The following is a 22,509-nucleotide window of genomic DNA, read 5'->3' on the forward strand; positions in this document are numbered from 1 at the left end:
TGGCTATAATCAAGAAACCTAGTAACAACAGATGCTGGAGGGGATGTGGCCAAAAGGAAACCCTACTGCATTGTTGGTGGAAGTGTATACTTCTTCAACTACTTTGGAAAGCAGTATGGAGGCTCCTCGATAGACTCCACATAGAGCTCCCCTATGACCCAGCAATCCCACTTTTGGGCATTTATCAAAATGATCACAAACAAGGTCATACCAAAGCTACCAGCACAACCATGTTTTGTGCAGCATTATTTACCATAGCTAAGCTATGGAACCAACCCAGATGCCCCTCAGTAGATGAATGGATCAAGAAAATGTGGTATATACACACAATGGAATTCTATGCCTCCATCAGAAAGAATGACCCTGCCCAATTTGTTAGGAAATGGAAGACTTGGAAAAAAATTATGTTAAGTGAAATAAGCCAGGCCCAAAGAAACATAGGTCCCATGCTTTCTCTTATTTGCAATAACTAGTATAAGTCTAGAACAAGCTGAAAAGGTCAAAAGCTATGTACATATGAACATATGAGATGATGTTAAGCGAAATGAACCCTAAGATAGGGACACAAGTGTTTTTTTCTTTCTTGCTATTGTTTTTAATGTACTTATAATGCACCATGTGATTCTTTTGTTTCTTTTATATGTTCTTCCCCCATGGTATAACCCCTATTTTCACTATATTTGATTCCAGTGTTCTGCATCTTGTATATACATTTTTATAATTTGGGGAGGGGAAGGGATATAACAAAATGCTTAAATAAGGATACAGGTTGACCCACTGTAACAATGAGATGTACAAGAACACTATATTGAAAATGAACTTTTCAATTTTGGGGGAGGGGTAGGAGCTGGGGAGGTGGGGAGGGAAGGGATGGTAGTGGAAAAACAAAGGAGGAGGTAACCATGCTCGATAAGAAATGTAGTCATTAACCTACTCATGTAACTGTAACCCCTCTGTATATATGGAAAATAAAAGTTCAGGGCTTGTAGCTGATCCCATTTCCAGTCATCTGAGACTAGTGGCCACACTCCTTTCCCCAATCATTCCTTCAATCTGTGATCTACATCACAGAGGCCAGGCAGAGTTTACAGAGACCAAGATAAAATTCTCCTAATCTCACTGTGAGTCGAATTCAATAAGTAACACGGAATAAGGGAGACAATGAGATTCCATAATTTTGTACACGTACAAAAACCCTTCAATCAACACATGAATCAAGGAAATATGGTATAGATACACAATGGAATTTTACTCGGCCATCAGAAAGAATGATATTATACCATTCGGAAGGAAATGCAAAGACTTGGAACATTTATATTAAGGAAAGTAAGCCAGACCCAGAGAAACAAAGGTTATGTGCTTTCCCTTATTTGTGGAGCTAAAATGTGCCTATAAATCAATAAGTAAACCCACTGGATGTTAAGCAAGGGGTGACAAATAAATTAACTGAAGTATAGTAGACTCTATGGAGCGCTCAAATGGCGTCATCTTTTTTAGAAAAACAAAGTCAAAGCCTGACAAAATAAGCACTAGGAAAGGAATAGTTGAAAGGAGAAAGGTGGGAGCAACAAGGGGAGAGGAGTAGACAAATGGAAGAGGAGAGGATTATACAAAAATTACACATAAATAAAAAGATTTCATTGTATATACCTCAAAAATAAGAAAAGTAAAGGAAGGTGTGGGTAAAAAAAACAAACAGCCTCTTCAATAATTGGTGTTTGGAAACTGGGCATCCATATGCAGAAAACTAAAAATGGATCCCTATTTATCACCTTACACCATGCAATATCACCTTAATATATAGTATATATTATATAATATATATAATGGACTTATATATGTATACACATATCTATCTATCTCTATCTCCATATATATACATATATATGTATATATATATATACATATATATATATATACATATATATGTATGTCTGAAGATTGCAGTTCAAAGCCAGCCTGGGCAGGAAAGTCCATGAGACTCTTTATCTACAATTAATCACCAAAAGGCAGGAAGCAGAGCTGTGGCTCATGTGTTAGAGCGCTAGGCTTGAGCAAAAAATATGCTCAGGGAGGTCTTTTGTTAAAGCCCCAGCACAAAATTAAAAAGAAAAAGAAAGAAAGAAAAGAAAAGAAAAATAGTCTGTACTTGTGCTGTACAGAGACAACAATTCCTCAAATCCTTGCAGCCCATAGTTGAATCCACACACCTGGGGTCCCCCCTGCCCCCCAACACAGTTATGGTACATATCTGGTGTGGTCTGTACAAGGTTTTCAACCTTACGTTACTTGAGAGAATATAAACACCCAATCAGAACTTGAACTTTCCAATGTCGATAACCAGTTTAGGAAAGGGGACTTAGTACAAGACTTCATCCCGCTGACGATATCCAACCTCCACACTCTGGGGAGAGGAGCAAAATGCTGTGAACCGAGTGAATACACCATGGTCAGTCCCAACAAAGGTTAGGAATTTTTCACGTATCCTCTGAGATTGTTTACCACCTCCTGGAGGCCACCGCTCTGCGGAGACAGGGAGAAGATTCTGGATTCCCCTTTGCCTGACTTCCATCAGGCATCGATCCCGTCAGCTGAGTTACCCACATAGAACAGCTATGCAGGTGTTTGCTCATGGTGATCTGAGAGCCAACCAAAGGGCTGCCACTGAAATAATGTCATCTCCATTCCTTTTCTCCCAATTAAAAACAAAAATCTATGTGGACCCTTTGGTAAAGATGGTAAGAAATGGGGAGGGAGAGGGGGAATAAAATTTTCAATAAAAGAAGCTGACTGCTGCCAGCACCCCAATATTTAGTCAAGCAATGAGAATTTCACTGAATAGTCGGATTCATTTGTTGTATTTGCAGAAACTACAAAAGCCTGTTGACTGTGAACACAGCCAAATCCACGCTGCTGGACCTTACTCCATTTATAATGGAATGTCTGAGTGATTATCATGCCAAAGATGCCTTATTATCTCATCTGTAGTTGTAAGAACCATTGTTATAGTTGGGATGAAAAATGAGGCCATGCACACTTTCTCTGGGTGATAAGAAATGGACACCTGGATGTTTAATACAAATTTTCAGAACATGATATTATCAGAAGTCAGTTCCCAGGGAAATTACACACCAAAGTTAATGTACTACGTTATTGTGTTGATATTCAAGGTCCAAAAGGGACAAAAAAATGCCAGAAAGTAGATTAGATATTAGCTGTGCCTTAAGAATTGTAACAAGAGGGACTGACTTCTGGTGGATACAGGGTTTCTTGGAGGGTTACAAAAATACTGTGCAGCCAGACACAGGTGGCTTAAGCCTATAATTCTAGCTACTCAGGAGGCTGAGATCTGAGAATCTCAGTTTAAAGCCAGCCTGGTCAGGAAAGTCTGTGAGATTCCTATCTCCAATTAGCCACCAGAAAAAGCCAGAAGTGGCACCATGGCAAAAGACGCTCAGACTCAGCACCAGGCTCTGAGTTTAAGCCTCAGGACCAGTTTAAAAAAATTGTAGGTTATGCACCAGTGTCTTACCACTGTAATCCTAGCTATTCAAGAGGCTGATATGTGAATTTAGGTTCTAAGGCAGCCCAGGGAGGAAAGGCAAATTCTTACCTCCAATAAACCACCAAAAAATAAAGCTGTGGCTCAAGTGGTAGAATGCCAGGTTTGATAAAAAAAAAAAAAAGGAAGAGCACCTGGGCCCTGAGTTCAAGGCAGAGTACAAGCATACACACACACACACACACACACACACACACACACACACACACACACACACACACACACACATATGCATATGTACATATGTTGAGATAATGATGACAGTTGCACAATTTGTAAATATAACAAAAGATAGTAAATTGTGTGCTTAAAAAACATGCTGAAGAGTGTGTAATTTTTGGTATGTGAATTAAATATGAACTTTTTGAAGAAGGGGTTGTTTACTGATTTTTAGGATTGGATTCATTTTTAATATAGAATAACAGCATTCAGTGATGTGAAATACTTAATGACTCTGTTCTAATGAATCTTAAGAAGCTGATGCCTACATATTTTGAACACTATTTCTGAATGTTATTTTTTTAAAGAAAACTTGGAGCTTTATTGACTAAGTAAGCAAGCAGGAGAGTAGAGAAATGGCAGACAGATAAGCAGAAAGGCAGGGATATATTCTAACAGAGTGTGGGTGCTCTCAAGGAAAGGTAGAGAGAAACACACACTGAATGTTATTTTACACATAATATTATATGTGTGTCATTATCCAGCTGAGTTACTTTTAAATGACTTACCTTCTGGGAACATGTGAGGCTGATTTCAATTGACCTTCAGTGTCATGTGTAAAGTAATTATGAAAATGTTTAGAGTGATAGTTTGCACTATTCTCTAGAAAAATAACAGTGGATGTGATTTATTGAACAAACTTTTTACAGTATTTTGATTTTAGAGAATGTATATCTAGATGGGCACCAGTGGCTCATGGTGATAATTCTAGCTATACAGGAGGCTGAAATCTAAGGATCACAGTTTGAAACCAGCCAGGGCAGAAAAGTCCATAAAACTCTTAACTCCAATTAACCAGCAAGAAGTCAGAAGTGAAGGTGTAGCTCAAGTGATAGAGCACCAGCTTGAGCAAGAAAGTTGAACAAGAATATAAGGATATGAGACCCTGAGTTCCAAGCCCAGTACTGGAGCGTGCACACATACACACACATACACACACGCACACATACACACACGTGCACACATACACACTGAGACCCAAATGTGTCCGTATGCAAACCCAGCTGCTGAGAAGGTTAGCCCCACACAATCTTGTGGTAGTTTATTTTAAAGCAATATATAACTAATACAGATGTCAAAATTGAGCATTGATGCTATTTATCATAATTAAGTTTTAAAACCAAATACATATCCAACAGCAGGGAAATATAAAGCAGTCAAATTAGAGTTTGGGAAATATTTCATGATATTTTCATACCAACAGCATAATGTTATGTAGAAATGGGGAAAACCTGAAATTCCGTAACTTCACTGTACTTAAAATCCTTATAGAAGCTTGAAAGAGATCTGCCAAAATATTCACATGCAACAGCTTCTGGGTAAAAGGCATGAGTTGTTGTCAATTCTATTTTTGCATACTATTCTATGCAACCCACATTCTTTTTTGCCAGCTTTTCTTTTAAAAAAAACTCTTTTTAACTTAAAAAATAATGTCTAAAGTAAAGAAAATGACATTTTGAACTCAAAAATGATACTATCTAGGCCTTGGTTCTTTTTTGTCTGCCAATTACGGAGTTAAAAGTCAGGAAAAGTATTTAAAGTAGGCAGAACAGGTTTATTTAAAAGTAAAAGAGACAGGGAGAAAAAAAAAACAACAGTACAAGAGAAAGCAAAATAGCCTACTTGTGCAAGGAGGGATCCTGGTGCTGGGCCTGCTATATATAGGGTTCCTGAGCCTCCAGTCCCACCCCCCTAGGGTGTGCTCCTGTTTTGATTGGTCAAAGGGCAAACATGCAATGCAAAGAGTCTAGTGATTGGTTCCTCTGCTTTGGTATGCCGGTGTGGAAGGGGCTTCTGATTGGGTGGGAGCTAGAGATATATAAGAGGGACCAGGAGCAGGGCCATAGCTTGGAAGAAAGCACTGTGTCTCACTGAGTCAGTGCTCTCCTTCTATCCTCAACTGTCATTTTGGAGCTAGCCCCAGCTGCCACCTATCTATAAACCAGGGAGGCCTAACTTCCCTTCAAAAGCAGATTCCTTCACTAAAACATTTAACCAGCTGGGCACTGGTTGCTCACATCTGTTATCCCAGTACTCAGGAGGTTAAAATTCTGAGGATCCTGGATCAAAGCCAGCCAGGGCAGGAAAGTCCATGAGACTCTTATCTCCAATGAACCACCCCCCCAAAAAAAAAACCATAGAAGTGGTGCTGTGAATCAAAGTGGTAGAACGCTAGCCTTGAGCTCAGGGACAGTGCCCAGGCTCTGAGTTCAAGCCCCACCTCCAACAAATAAAGAAATAAACAAACAAAATATCCCCAAATGTCCACACCTCTGAGTTTGGTCCCCAGCCTATGGCTGAGTTCAGGAGGTAAGACCTAAAGGTAGATGTCATTGGAGATGTGCTCTCAAAGGAAATTGTGAGGTCCCCCCCTCTCTCTTACACACACACACACACACACACACACACACACACACACACACACACACACACACACACATACAATTTCTCTCTCAGGTTCCCCATCACTTCTATCCAGCAACTTCAACCACCACAGTCCTGAAAGCAATGCGTCCACCTCTGACCATATGCTATCACCAGTACAAGCCTATTTTGTGAACCAAAATGATCTCTAATTGTTCTCAGAGAGCTACCTCAGGTGTTTCATGACCATGACAGAAAGCTGTTTAACACACTCAGTACCAACACCCAAACATCCCCGGGACAGGCAACGTTTCCCTGAACAGATCTTAAAGGGCTGAGAAGGAGCACCTTCCTTCAAGAGAAATTTTCTTCTGGTCTTCTTCCTACATCAAGTTGAGTGGTCAGCTGACTCATCCTGACTCTAAGACCGCCTGGGAGGAAGCGGAATTCCAGGGGTGCGGTCACATGACCGACCTTACCTTGCCCATTCATTCCACAACTGACTTGCTTCTATGGTCAGAAATATAAGGCTGTAACCATCACACCAGTATTCATAGAACTATACTCCTAACAGTGGTACATGTTTGTCTTGAGACAAACACAACTTACTCAAGGAGTAATCCAGAAAGGAAAAGCCTAAAAGGAAGCTCTTAAATCTTCCTATTGCTCTTAACTGAAGCAGCAGCAACTCAAACCAAGTGGCTAAGAGGGCCACAAGTGAGCCCGAAGGGTTATAAAGCAGTCTCTGGCAGTATCAGATGCAACCAAGAAAAGAAAACAACAACAAAAACCAACAGCAACAACAACAACAACAAAAACACTTCTGCTCACCCCCAAGAAAGAATAATAGGACTTGGATTTGCTTGAGATAATTTCTTTAAAAAATAAAAATAAAAAAGCAAATCCATGAAACAACAGTTTTCAAGACAGTGACTATCAGGTAATGGAAGACAGTGGTGACTAAGCCTGGAAACAAAGTTAGCTCTGCAGATGTAACCAGTCTTTACAAGAGTTTCTAGCCTGATGCTGATGGTTCATGCCTGTAATCCTGGCTACTCAGGAAGCTGAGATCTGCGGATCACAGTTCGAAGCTAGTCCAGATGGAAAAGTCCATGAGATTCTTATCTCCATGTAATTGCAAAAATAAGCCAAAAGTGGAGGTGTGGTTCAAACGGTAGAGTACCAGCCTTGAGCAAAAAGGCCAAATGAGAGGATGAGGTAATGAGTTCAAGTCCCAGAGCCAGGAGCAAAAGGAGACAGAGACAGGGCCAGGAATGTAGCTTAGTAGGTAGAGTGCTTACCTAGCACTCTGAAGCCCTGGATTCGAGTATCACATAAACAAAAATAAACAAATAAAACTAAGAAAAGAAGAGACAGAGGGACAGAGACAAAGAGTTTCTAGTCTGTGGCTCTTGGTAGCCATTCCTTGAAGAGATGGAGCTCAGAGTCTAGGCATCTTTGAGAATGAATAGGGTACCACTCAGAAGAGGGCAGCACTGCCCAGAGAAAAGAAAGGATGACATCTGACAACATTGACAATGCCCCCTCTCTTTTGCTCAGCGTACGTGGAGAAAACACCTAAAACCAATGAAAGAGCCACCCATGAAGATTGTGGAATGCCTTCCATATGATCAGAAACAGACACTGTTTCCAGCAAACAGAGTAAAAAACAATTGTCAAAATATGCAGGGCTTTAGGTAAGAGTATTCAAGATAACCTTAAACCCTATAGTGGAAATAATCAGCCTTAGTCTGCCTTGACCTGTCTCCAGGTCACTGAATAAATCTCAGAGGGAAGATCCAAAGGATCGAATTGCTTCTAGGTACCTTAACTATATCCCCAAATGACACTCAAGAATATTTATAGGAATATAAAAATACCAAGCTGTCAACAAGAGGGGGAAAAAATCAGTATCTGAAATAACAACAAAGATTAATGTGTACCCAAGGTGCAAGAAAAAAAACACAAGACATGATGAGGAGAATAATCAGTCAATCAAAATTGACTCAAACAGAGACAAATGCCAGAATTAGTAATGGAAAATAGGCTGATGCAAATATTAGAATCACAAGTAAGGACACCGAGACAGTTGCTCGTTGTATGACATATGTTTAAAAAAAGAGAGAGAGAGAAATATACAAAAAGAGAATGTTGCCAGGCACCGGTGGCTCATGCTGATAATCCCAGCTACCCAGGAGATTGAGATCTAAGGACCGTGGTTCAAAGCCAGCCCAGGCAGGAAAGTCTTGAGACTCCATTTGAGAACCAGAAAACTGAAAGTGGCACTGTGGTCAAAGTGGTAGCATGCTAACCTTGAGTGGAAGAGGTCAAGGACAGCACCCAGGCCCTGAGTTCAAGCCCAACAAGAAAAATATCAGATACTGAAAATACTCAGGGAAGGCTAAAAAAGTAGAATAGGTATGATGGTAGGGGGAAAAAAAAGAACTTAAAGCTATAGCAATAGCAATCTAAAATGAAGTGTAATTTTGTGTTTCTGTACATATAGAAAAAAATAGAAAGAATATCAACAAGCTGTAGAAAAATGTTGAGCACCCTATAAATAGGTGTAATTGAAGTCTTGGAAGAGAAAAGATACAAAGGATGCCAAAAACAATGTCGGAAAAGAATGACTGAAGTTTGCTAAATTAATGTAAAGTACAACCCCACAAATCTAAAAGGTTTCAAGAAAATCATATATGAGAAATACTCAGAAAACAATCTCAAGGCACCAAATTCTTCAAGTCTAATCATAAAAGGGAAAAACTTAAAAGAATCCACAGAGGGGAATGAAACACAGACACACAGAATGAACTTGGATTAAGGTAGATGTGACTATAGATTTCTCATGGAGAACAGTGGAAGAACAGTGGAAGAAGACAGTGTCGCAATGTCTTTATTATGTAGTGTATGTGTGTGTGTGTGTGCGTGTGTGTGTGTGTGTGTGTGTGTGTGTGTGTGTGTGCATGCACATTCCAGTAGGGGGCTTGAACTCAGGGCCTTGTAATCTCCTTTAGCTTTTCACTCAAAGCTCTACCACTTGAGCCACACCTCCACTTCCAGCTTTCTGTTGGTTAACTGGAGATAAGAGTCTCCAATAATGCCCCCTTGCTGGCTTCAAAACATAGTTCTCAGATCTTAGCCTTGTGAGTAGCTAGGATGACAGGCAAGTACTCCCAACCCTTACCCCACCACCCAGCAGAAATATCTTTAAAGAACTGAAAAGTAATGAAAGATGATTGAAGAGCCAGGATCCTATATCCCCCCCCAAAAAAAGCAAAAGGCAGAATTTTCAGAATGGCAGACCTCTGCTAAATAACACAGCTCAATAAAATGGCTTTTATTTTTTTTAAAACTGACAAATCCCTAGTAATTGTTCAAAGGACATACTGCTCATGAAGAAACATTCACTCAGGAAAATCCACGGCAGCATGGTAACGTCCTGGAGGTGAAAACCACTGGCATCGTGCGACACACTTCTCTCTTCTCATTTTACAACATCTATATTCTGGTGCTCAGCGCTCAGTGGTTTTGCTTGAGACAGTGGAAGCCCTTACTCCTCCAGACATTGAAGTCTAAAGTCATTGGTTTTATGCTGGGAAGGGCGGCCTAACATGTTTCTCATTCACCCAGCTCCATTTCTGAGAGTTCTATTCCAGCCAGCTCTGATGTGGAGGGCTGATGCTCCCATTCCCCACCGAAGCTGTCCTCAGAGGGAAAGAGTTGTTCTAGAGGCCCCCACCTGTTCCCTGGGAACGTACAGGGCCCATGCTGGAAAGGAAGAATCCAGGAGCATCACCCCAGTGACAGCTTACACCCTGCGTGTGGCAGACAGCTCAGCCAGGCCCCAGTGCTGTGCACCAGTACAGATATTCCAACCAGGAGAAAAGGAAGAAAGTAAAGATGAAGTGCTTCCCGGCAGGTGACATTACTTCCACACAAACTGTGGAGACGTCTGGGCCTCAGGGTATTGTTGAAAACAGCAGAGATCTTAACAGACAACAATTAAGAGGTTGCTCTTAGCTTTAGGGTACTAATAGCAAGACATAACAGAGAAGAATAACAGAATTGTAACAGAAAGGGGAGTGGGGGAACAGACAAGTAATAAAAGGCACTCCTGGAATCACATCCAACCCTGAGCACTAGAAGTTCTAGGCACAGGCACTAAGCTATACTCACGCAGGAACAATCAGAGAATAATAATGAGGTGGGCTTGAAACCATCCCCTAAGTTACCAACAGATACAGCAACCAAGATCGGAAGCCTCACTCACACAAGGGCTAAAGCACCACCACTGATCAAAAGTGGCAATGTAATAAATAACTCCACCCCACGAGCAATTCCTAAGAAGAGAAGGCTTCTAATAAAAATCACTTCATTTCTAGTAGTCTGGAAGTCCATATGTGATAAGGCTACAAGATCCCAGGAGGGACTGGAAATACTCAAGCCACTGAGCTCTAGCAGAACATGGAACAGAATGCAAAGACCATAAACCAAGCTGGCACTAGTATCTAAGGCCTGTAATCCTAGCTACTCAGGAGATCAAAATCTGAGGATCACAGTTCAAAGCCAGCCAGAGCAGGAGATTCTTGTCTACAAGAGTCTTGGAGACTTTTGTCTACAAGAAACTACTTTGAAAAAGCTGGAAGTAGAGCTATGGCTCAAGTGGTAGAGCGCTAGCCTTGAGCAAAAGAAGCTCAGGGACAGCAATTCAGACCCTGAGTTCCAACTTCAGGACTGGCAAGATAAAAAAAGGAAGTTAGAGAGAAAGGGATGGAATTAGAAAAAAAAAGTATGATTTAAACCCAAAGTAAGCAAAAGAATGGCAATACTTCCGATCAAAGTGGAAATCAATGTTCTAGAAAACAAAAATCCTGTATGTTCTGATTTGACAGGTCTTGAGTTTGGGCCTGGCTTCAGTATTTTAAGATGCTCTGCAGGCAATCCTAACAACACCATGCTTGTTAACTGCTGGGTTCTATTTCCTGAAGGATCTTTTCAAACCATGACATTCTAGGAAATGGCTCTTTCCATCTGTAATGGGCCCTCATGTGGAATTAATGAGTAGAACCACCAGCTCTACATGAGCACAGGTTTGCCTTATAACAAGATCTGGAAGTTTCTGTGGATCTGGATGTCAATTAAGGATGGATGAAATGCATGCATACAGATGAACAGAAATCTCAGCAGTGGAGATGTCTTAAGATCTATTCCAGATCTCAGAAAAGGAGAGGTTGAGAGAGAGACGGAGTGGGAAGACAGGAAGGGAGCCACCTGCTACTTCCGGCCAATTCGTCATGGACTGGTGTTATTACCTGTAGTTCTTTGTTGTTGTTTTTGTTGTTAGTCATGGGGCTTGAACTCAAGGCCTGGGCCCTTTTTTTTTTCTTTTCCCATGAGGCTAGTGCTCTACCCCTTTGAGGAGCCACAGAACCACTTCTGGTTTTCTGGTGGTCAATTGAAGATAAGAGTCTCATGGTCTTTCCTGCCTGGGCTGGCTTTGAACTACAATCCTCAAATCTCAGCCTCCTGAGTAGCTAGGATTACAGACATGAGCCACCAACACTCAGCTTACCTGTAATTCTTACAGCAGAGATTGTATGTCATTTTTCTTTCTTTCTTTTTCTCTTTCTTTTCAGTCAGTTGTAGGGCTTGCTTACCTGGGCACTGTCCCTTGAACCTCTTTGTACTAGAGGCTAGTTCTCTACCACTTAAGCCACAGGGCTACTTTCAGTTTTCTGATGGTTAATTGGAATAAGAATTTCATGGGGACTTTTCTGCCTGGGCTAGCTTTCAACTGTGATCCTCAAATCTCAGCCTCCTGAGTAGCTAGGATGACAGGTATGAACCACCGGCCCCCAGCTGTATGCAGTTTTAATTATCCCACTTTGAGATAGAAATCTACAGATTTCTCTTAGTGAATCTTTTGGTACTAATAAACGAATGACAATGATGATGACAATGATGATGATACCAGTACTAGGGCTTGAACTCAAGACCTAGGTGCTGTATCTCAGCTTTATCACTCTATTACTTGACCTGCACCTTTACTTTTGGCTGTTCCTGGTTAATTGAATGCATGTCTCACAGTCTTTTCTGCTCATGCTGACTTCAAACCATGACTCTCAGCTCTCTGCCTCCTGAGAAGCTGGGATTAAAACATGAGCCACCAGCGCCCAGCGAAATCACCATTATTTCTTACTCCAACACTTCCTAATCCACAAAGAGCTATTTTGCTCAATTCCTAAAGTGGCAATGAATAAACATAAGAGACAGATCATTTGTTATTCTATGATGAACTGAATTGAATATTCAAATTAGGTCTAGTCTCTAGATTACACTTACGAACGAGTGACTGGAGTGATTTACCAAATCACATAGAAGAAAAAACAAATTACTTATACAATGAAACTTCATTATACACTTCCCATACCAAAAAAATCATTAAAGAACTGAGCTGCCCTATGGGCTCTGATCTAGCTTTGTCGTAGACTGATTCAGCCCAGGTAAGAGAGGAGCATGGTAAAGATGAAAGTTCTTCACCCTAAAAGATGTAGGTACGTGGGGAAAGGTCACCCACCAAGGAGCAAGGGGTGAGGTCGTAACCTGGCACCTTTTGCATGGGTAATTAGTCTCTCTTGGAGATGACAGTTATAATTTCTGCACAAAATTTGTTCTCCACCTCCTTTATGCATTTCAATTCACTTTGGGGGTGGGGGTGGGGAGTAGGAACCGTTAACTAACTCTAAAGTAATAGCTTTGACTTCGGTGCAGCAATTAAGAATGTCTGCTTCCTTCCTCCTACATCTGTTCTGGGACAAGAATTTCTGTCTGGAGATACAGTCATCGCTAGAGAGTGATGCTGCTGCACCCCTCCATACAGTGGCTGTGGATTTGAGGGAGATGAAGCCTAGCTAAGCTACACGTACAGGTAAAGCACCACGGTTACGTGATTGAGTTGAGGAAATCTATGTTGATCAGAGTCGGGCCAGAAGACTACACAGATGCTTTTCCAGAATGGAATGGGCCCAACAGGTCATCTCTATGCATGGCTCTGGTCATCATCAAGCATGCAAATACATAACTTTTCATGTCTCTGGAGATGATGGCTGGTCCTGGAGTTCTCTTATCTGTACTAAGAACAGTACAAGGTTTTTGAAGGAAGAGAGATGTACTTTAGTCATTTCTCTTCTTTTCCACAATGTTCAGCCTTTCCCAGCTCACATGACAAGAGCTGCCTCTGAGATAAATGACATCCCGCGTGACCTTGAATTGGGAGAGGATGTGGCTTTCGCATTACTCTACATGATGGATAGTCCCAGAAAGGAAACGGAAACAGATACATCCATAATTCAGCAGTGAGTTGAGAGCAGATAATAAATAACTGGGAAAGTCGTTGGTTATTTTTGTGGGTTTTTTCTTTGAACATAATGAATGGCCAGGAGCTGGTGACTCACGCCTATCATCCTAGCTACCCAGGAGGCTGAGATCTGAGGATCGTGGTTTCAAGCTAGCCTGGGCAGGAAACTTCATGAGGCTCTTATCTCCAGTGACTCACTAAAAAGCCAGAAGTGGTGCTATGGATCAAATGGCAGAGTGCTAGCCTTGAACACAAAAACTCAAGGACACCATCCAGGCCTTAGAACTGGCACAAAAACAGAACAACAACAACAACAAAAACCCTAATGATTACATTTTATAATAGGAAAAACTAATTCGAAAAATAAATTAATTAGAGACCAGATGCTGGTGGCTCATGTTTGTAATTCTGGCTACTTAGGAGACTAAGATTTGAGGATCACGGTTCAAAGCCAGACTAGGTAAAAAGAGTCCATGAGACGCTTATGTCCATGTAACTAGCAAAAAGCTAAAAGTGGAGGTGTGGTTCAAGTGGCAGAGTGCCAACCTTGAGGGAAAAAAAAAGAAAGAAAGTGAGAGACCCAGAGTTCAAGCACCAGTACTAGTACCAAAAAAAAAAAAAAGGGGTCTGTAGTCTAGGACTTTTGGCAGCTGCATAGGCATAGAGTGGTTGAGTCCTGATTGAGGAGACAAAGCTGAATCTATGCAGATCAGGCCTTTGAGAGTTAATAAGGTACAACTCAGGAAGAGGGGAGCAGAAAGAAAGCATAAATCTGACACATGCTTATGATCAGCGCATGTGAGGATTGTGGAATAGCTTACAGGTGACCAGAAATGGACAGTTTCCAATAGTCATAAGTGAAAATAGTCAAACTATATGGGGCTTTAGGTAGCGTATTCAAGATAATTTTAACCTTGTATCCAGCAATTTGGAATAATGGACTCTGAAGTCTGCCTCTGTTTGTCTCCAGTTCACTTAAATTTCAAAGGATGCCAGGACCAAGCAGAAAAATCCCAGAGACTTTTATTTCTAGTTAACCAGCAAAAAGTCAAAAGTGGAGATATGGCTCAAGTGGTAGAGTGCCAGCACTGAGTGCAAAAGCCAAGCGAGTGCACAGGACCCTTAAGTTCAAGCACAGGAAGAGGGGAAGAAAAACAAATTAAAGGATGCCCACAAGCTTTGCTACTTCGGTGTAATGTAAGTCCTCCCATTTAATCTGCTTACTGGCAAACATAACAGCAGTGGGACATTTTAGTGCATTTCCTGATGTTCGACCTCAGGGTTGTAGTTAGACTACCTGTATTGAAAGGCAGTCAAGTACATGTTGGCATCGATAGTTAGGGCAATGGAATCTGAAAAGATGGATCCTCCACTGGGAACTCTGGGAAGGAGGCCACGATGCTGTAGGAACGGTTTCACAGTTACACCACATCCTACCCATCCTTACGGTGGGTCACTCCGTGTGGCAGAGAAGAGAGAAGGAAAGTCAGTAATACTAGAAGGAACTCGAGGTGCAAGACAGCTTGGTACAAGAGCCAGAGACCAGCAGAGAACGCAGACAACCGTGACAGCAACATCCAGAGGAGAAAAACAGAAGGTTCGATGTCCACGAAATATTAAAACACGTCATTCAGATGCAGAAATGGATGAACAGACACGGGTGAGGGCCAGTGATCAGATTGGCTGCTTGTGCCATTTTAAAAGAGGAGGAGTAGAGTCTTCTGGGGTTTCAAATTAAACAAGTTTAATTGACTCAGCAGTTGGAGTACCGCATATCTACCTGTAAATCCTATTTGAGTACTCCCCCTGGTCCTTCCCTCACCATCCACAGGAAGGAAGCACGGACAGGTGGACAGGTGGACAGGTCAGTGCTGCCTTTCACATGTCAAAGGCCAGGCGTGGTATAAAGGGGAAAGCTCAAGAGGCGGAGACTAACCAGCTGAGGAAGGAAAGCAAGCAGCGATGAAGGAGGAGAGCATATTCCCAACCAGCGAACAGAAGATCTATGTGTAACCAGGCACCAGTGGCTTACCCATGCCATCCCAGCTGCTCAGGAGAGGCTGAGATATGAAGATCCAAGTTCAAAGACAGCCTGGGAAAGGAAAGTCCATGAGATTTCTTATCTCCAATGGACCACCAAAAAGCTAGAAGCAGAGCTGAGGCTCAAGTGGCTGAGTGCCAGTCTGGAGTAGAATAAAAAGCTCAAGGACAGTGCATAGGGCCCTCAGTTCAAGCCCCAGGAGTGGCAAAAAAAAAAAAAACACAAAAAAACAAAACAGAGAAAACCCCTTGCATGTCCTCATGTAATCATCCACTGTGATCTGATGAGCAGACATGCTAGCTACCATGAACAAAATAGCTACATTTGAAGAAAAGAAATGTGTGCAAAGCAACCCTATTTTTTTTTTGAGAAATTTGCTTTTAAAGCAGAACATGCCACAACAGAAGATGGTGTCCTAATTTAGCATCTTTTACCAGGAGGAACTGTTCTCAGGCAGTGACTGTTTGCCAACTGAGAACCAACAAGTTGCTGGATTTTGTCAATCAGACAGTATCTAGTACTCAATGAGAGACAGGAAGGCATGTTCTGAGTTCTTTCATGGCTGCCCAAGGTCTGTGGTGGGTCTCTGAAGTCATGAAGGCAAAGAGGAACAAGCTGGTGAATGCCCCTCATGCTTGTCTTTACAATCTCTTTCATTCAGAAAGCAAAGAGCTTGTCTCCCATTCTGACAATGACTCAGGCTAGACCAAGAGATAGGAGTCTTCAAAAGAAAAGAGTTGTCTCCTGTGAAAAGTGTTCATGTTTAGGAGTATGTATGCTTGCTGCTTTACTTGGAAAAAATATAACTCTGTGTGTGTGTGTGTGTGTGTGTGTGTGTGTGTGTACCAGTAGTGAGATTTGAACTCAGGCCATCTACTCTTCCTTAGCTTTTTCACTCAAAGCTGGAGTTCTATCATTTAAGCCACACCTCTAACTTCTGGCTCCTTAGTAGTAAATTGGAGATTAGAGTCTCTTGGATTTGTCTGCCTGGACTGGCTTTGAACCACAATCCTTCTATCTCAGCCTCCTGGGTAGCTGGGATTACAGGCATAAAGCATGGATGATGCCTAGCTTCAGAATCTATTTTTCCAGTCAATCAAAGTTGTGATTTTTATCAAAACAACCTATAGAAAACTAGACTGGAAATAAGCAAGGATATACGTATTAAATAATGTTCCAGACTATCCAGCAGCAATGGGACATACAGCTTCTTTGTAAAGGTTCTCAAAGCATTCACCAAGACTGACCACATCCTGGGCTATAAACAAACCAGGCAGAATTATATTTATGCAGAGAATGTTCTCTGACCACGATGAAACCCAAACGAGAAATCAGTAACAGGAAAACAGAAAAATTCCCTGACATTTCAAAACTAAAAATGAACTTCTAAAGAACCCACAGGTTAAGGAAAAAGAAGTCGTAAGGGAAATAAATGCATGCATTGAACTAAATGAAAATGAAAATGTAACATCTCAAACTGTGTGGGATGAAGTGGAAACTAGCAAAAGGACAATTTAGAGGCCCAAATGTTTATGTAATAAAAAATAATAATAAGTTCGAATCAAGAATCTAAGTTCCACACCAAAGAGAAGAGCCAAATAAGCCCAAAGCAAGCAGAAGAAAGGAAATAATAAAGATTCAAATTTTAATGAAACTGAAACAGAAGAACAACAGAGGAAAATAATGAAAGAGGTAGTTGGCTCTTTGAGACAGTCCATGTAGCCGTAGCCAGACTAATAATGAAATATGGAAGACGAAGCAAAGCTCCAATATCAGTGATAAAACTGGGATGTAGTTAGAGGTCCTGCAGACATTCAAAAGATTGTAAAGGAATCATGACCAATACTCTATGTATATATTTGACCATTTCATATAAATGGACCAACCAGGCACAGGTGGCTCATGCCTGTGATCTGATGAACTCAGGAGGCTGAGATCTGAGGATCGCAGTTCAAAGCTAGCCCAGGAAGGAAAGTCTGTGAGACTCTTACCTCCAATAAACTACCAAAGCACAAAACAAAAACAAATAACAGAAGCGGCGCTGTGGCTCAAGTGGTAGAGTACTAGCCTTGAACAAGAGAAGCTCAGGGGCAGTGCTCAGGCCCTGAGTTTAAGCCCCCAAGACTGGCACAAAAAGAATAATAACTATAATATAAATAATATACTATATGGCCCAATTTCTATGCAAATTATTATAATGTAACTTAATAGGAAGCTGGTCATTTTAATAAATGTATTAAGGCCAGGCGCTAGTGGATCATGCCTAGAATCCTAGCTACTCAGGAGGCTAAGTTCTGATAATTGAGGCTCAGCCAGCCTGAGCAGACAAAACTGAAAGATCCTTATCTCTAATCAACCAGCAAAAAGGCAGAAGTGGAGGTGTGGCTCATGTGGTAGAGCACCAGGCTTGAATGGAAAAGCTAAAGGACAGTACAAGGCTGTGTTCTAACCCCAGGACTCCCCCTCAAAAAAAAAATAGGAAAGGAAAATAAAAATTTATTAAAGTAATAAACTTGCTTTAAAAAAAAAGGTAAAACAGAAAGAATTTCCCGGCCCAGAGCATACTACAGAATTTTATCAAATATTTGAAGATATAACACAAACTTTTGATATTCCCAAAATCAGAACATGAGGGAACACTATATGAAGGAACATAAAGGAATATTCTAGGAAGCTAGCATTACATGACATACAAAAAGAAAGAGAAAAACAAACACAAAACCTCTAGAACACTGTCCTTCATGAAAAGCAACGAAAAAATTCTTAACAAAATATTAGCAAATTGAATTCAACCACACATAACTATTTTTTAAAAGAATATTATTAACCAGTATGACCAAGTAGACCTTATTCTGGAGGCAACCTACTCATTCAGTATTGGAAAATCCATCAATATAATCCCCAGTATTAACAAGCTAAAGAAAAAAATTAGGTATGACCATGTCAGCTTCCTCAGTGGATATGTATATTGGTAAAATTCAATAGTCATCCACAACTTAAAGTCTCCTATAAACATAGGAATTGAGAAAGCATTTTGTATATTACCCAAATTGAGTGATATAATTATATTATTAATAGATTACTCAATTGAGTACTATGCAGATTTCTCCACTTATAGCCAATTAATCTGGAAGTGGAGCTGTGACTCAAGTGCTAAAGCACTAGCCTTGAGCAAAAAAAAAAAATGCTCAGGGTTAGCACCCAGGCCCTGAGTTCAAGCCCCAGGACAGGCACAAAAAATAAAATACATCTCATCACAGCATGCTTTCTATCGAGGTAACATCCAGTACTTACTGCCAATATCTGGCCTCAGCTTCTTGTCATATTCTCTTAGCAGCTTGTTCAAAATAAGAGTCACATCCGTGTCTTGGGATTTAGGAGCCAAAACCCACTTTTGGTTTGACGAAGAATCTTCATATTCATCCTCTTCCATCTTTCTGGATCTGTGGTTATGACACAGAAGATAATGCACAAATCACATCAATAGCCCCAAGAACATTCCTTAACAAAGTTTGGTCACTCACACCTCTAATCTTTGCTACTCAGGAGGCAAAGATCTGAGGATCATGGTTTGAAGCCAGCCCAGGCAGTCCATGAGACTCTGATCTCCAGTTAATCACAGGAAAAGCCAGAAGTAGAGCTGTGGCTTAAGTGGTAGAGCAATAGCTAGCCCTTGAGCTAGAAAGCAAGGAAGGAAGGAAGGAAGGAAGGAAGGAAGGAAGGAAGGAAGGAAGGAAGGAAGGAAGGAAGGAAGGAAGGAAGGAAGGAAGGGAGGGAGGGAGGAAGGGAGGGAGGGAGGGAGGGAGGGAGGGAGGGAGGAAGGGAGGGAGGGAGGGAGGGAGGGAAGAAAGGGAAAGGATTTGTCAGGTGCTGGTGGTTCCCGCCTATAATCCTACTCAGAAGGGTGTTATCTGAGGATAGAAGTTCAAAACTAGCCCAGAGAGAAAAGTTCATCAGACTCATGGAGGTGTGGCTCAAGTGGTGGAGTGCCCAAGTGAAAAAGCTAAGGAATAGCAAGCTAGGCCGAGAGAATTCAAGCCACAGCACTGGCACAAAAAGAAAAATCATTCTAGCGTGTTGTCCACATGGTGGGTTCTTGGTAAGTGCTAACAACGAAGGTGTAGGCATTTCTCACTTTGCTCCTTGCCGGGCAGGCCCCTGACCCCACACACTGACGGATCATAGATCCTGTCGTCCATGAATGGAGAGAGCTCAGATGACAAGAAAGCTTTCCCAGTGAATAGGCCATCACAGCCACACAGCTAGTGCGAGCTGGGAAAACATTTTCTGCCTGAAAGCTCACAAGAATTGACTTCCAAGTGGACTGCCGCTGTCCCCCAGGAAGCTCATAAAACAAACAAACCATCTCCTTTCTCGTCCATCACTGTGTACATCTTGACTTCTTTCTGCACAGAGAGAAGAGAAAACCAAATGGCAATTGCATGGGAGGTGGATTGATTTTGACTGCCTATGAGTTCTCATTTCTGTTCAGATTCCCAGACAAGAACCAAAATACCCATACCATGTCAGGGCACTTGAATTCTGGGATATTCGTGTCCTGAAGTTAATGATTAGAATTGTCTCAATCTGCCTGGTGCCAATGGGTCATTCCCTGTAATCCTAGCTAATCAGGAGGCTGAGATCTGAGGATAGTGGTTCGAAGCCAGGGGTCAGGAAAGCCTGAGTCTCATAAGAGTCTTATCTCCAATTAACCACCTAATATCTGGAAGTGGAACTGTGGCTCAACTTGCAGAGCACTAACCTAGAGCACAAAAGCTCAGACCCTGAATTCACATACATGTGCACACACACACACACACACACACACACACACACACACACACACACACACACACACACAAGAATTGTCTAAATCTTCTATAAAGAAAGCGAAATTAATTAACAGCACAAACAATATATAGTCCTTCATGGAACTGTACACAATTCTTCATATGTGTATGTGTGTATGCATCATATATTACATATACGAGGGGCTGGGAAGGTGGCTCAGTGGTAGAGCGCTTGCCTTGCATGCATGAGGCCCTGGGTTTGATTCCTCAGCACCACATAAGCAAAAAGAAAAAAGCCGGAAGTGGCGCTGTGGCTCAAGTGGTAGAGAGCTAGCCTTGAGCTGAAGAGCCGAGGGACAGCACCCAGGCCCAGAGTTCAGGCCCCACGACCGGCAAAAAAAAAAAATTACATATACAAGTATTTTATGAGTATTAACAAGTACGGCACAGTCTAGAGCAGAAGTCACACAGACTGGGCCAAAATAGTCTTTCCTTTTTCAGTGTTATCTTGTTCCAGAACTTTAGCAGATGCTAACCCTCCAGATGCTCAAATCTCTCATATAAAATGATATAGGGTCCTGTCAAGTGCTGGTGGCTCACACTTGCAGTCCTAGATCAAGGTTCACAGCTTGCCCTGGCCTACAATACTGAGAGACTCTTATCTCCAATGAACCAGGGGGAAAAAAGCCAGAAGTGGAGCTGTGGCTCTTGAGGTAGAGCACGCACCTTGAGAGGAAAAGGCTAAGGAGAGAGTGAAGTCCTGAGTTCAAACCCAAGTATAGGCACAAAATTAGATGTAAATGAGTAACTAAAATGGCACCGTGTTTGCATATAACACTTGCAGATGCTATAAATAATCTCTAGATGGCTTGCACCTAATTTGATGCAAATGCTACACAAATAGTTGTTATATATAGTGGTCTAGGGAAAAGTGATAACAATGGCTTGTACATGCTCAGCCTAGACTATTTTTCACCCTATTTTAACTCCACAGCTGTGTACATCTGCCATTGTACTTCCCATGTATATGAAAGACACATGGACAGTAAGATTTTGACAACATATGCCTGGCAGAGTGACTTCTGTGCCAAAGAATTTCTTAGGTTGATTTTATTGTTTCTTTCTCTCTTTTCTTCTTTTTTTAAAATTGCTTTGTGCCAGGACTGAGACTTAAACTCAGGGCTTATAATCCTTATGTTGGAGATGGTATCTCTCAGATACAGTTTTTCTGCTCCATCTTCTGGATCTCAGTCTCCTGAGGAGCTAGGATTATTGGCATGAGGCACCAGCGCCAGGCTTAATTCTATCTCTTAAATACTTCAGATATTTTCTACTCATTTTAGAGAAGTAGAAAACAGTGGTTCATTGGATATCTGAGGTCTATCTGCCTGTATCGATTATGCATGGCCTGTGGATGATGTCATAAATATGCAAATAGCCCTTGGGCCAGGAAAAAATGGTTCCCTAATACTGAAGAGCAAAATAAATCATCCCCAGAAACTATAAATTGCTGTGGCTTTTTTTATTAATACTGAACATTTACCATCAATCAAGACTTAAAACATTTGGGGCATATACTTGCCAAGTGCTATCTATACTGCTATATCTCAATTGCTGTTTGTATAACTGATTTTTTTTTTACAAATGGCATTAGGGAATTTTAAATGTTACATTAGAATATTTGATGTTGTCAGGAGCAAGATCACAAGTGTTCATTTTTGTCATCTTTCAAAAGCAAAACAAAATCAAGAGTCATTTGATGCACTGGCTAGCTATTTAAGAGCCACTAGCTACAAAATCATCAGCCATCTGTTTGTCTGTCCTTCCTTCTCTTCCCTTTTTCTCCAGTTCTCCTCTCCCAACCCACAGCTACAAAACCAGATCATAACCTCTAGCTCTGTTTCCTTCCACTCATCATTTTCTATATATAGCCTGACTTTTTTTTTTGTTCTGATATAGGAGTTTGAACTCAGAGCCTGGACACTGTCCCTTAGCTTTTTCTCTCAAGGCTGAGGATCTATCACTTGAGACACAGCTCCTACTTTTGGCTTCCCGGTGGTTCCTTGGAGATAAGTGGATCTCACCGACTTTCCTATCCAGGCTGGCTTCAATCTGGGATCCTCAGATCGCAGCCTCCTGAGTAGCTAGGATGACAGGCCTGAGCCAGGAGCGCCTG

The 22,509-nt window shown here is 41.4% G+C and overlaps 1 protein-coding gene across 1 annotated transcript in view; it reads right to left on the reverse strand.

The window, feature by feature from the left end:
* The window catches only part of Gabrg3 (gamma-aminobutyric acid type A receptor subunit gamma3), a 338,270-nt gene that overhangs the window by 312,268 nt on the left and 3,493 nt on the right, over window positions 1–22,509 (reverse strand). The window contains exon 2 of the mRNA XM_070043065.1: window positions 18,838–18,986. Within this exon, the coding sequence (XP_069899166.1) occupies window positions 18,838–18,986 (149 nt within the window). The remainder of the gene's footprint in view (window positions 1–18,837; window positions 18,987–22,509) is intronic.

The sequence above is a fragment of the Dipodomys merriami genome, unplaced genomic scaffold, assembly GCF_024711535.1.
Source record: "Dipodomys merriami isolate MVZ:Mamm:240054 unplaced genomic scaffold, mDipMer1.0.p SCAF_33, whole genome shotgun sequence".
NCBI classification, from domain to species: Eukaryota; Metazoa; Chordata; class Mammalia; order Rodentia; family Heteromyidae; genus Dipodomys; species Dipodomys merriami.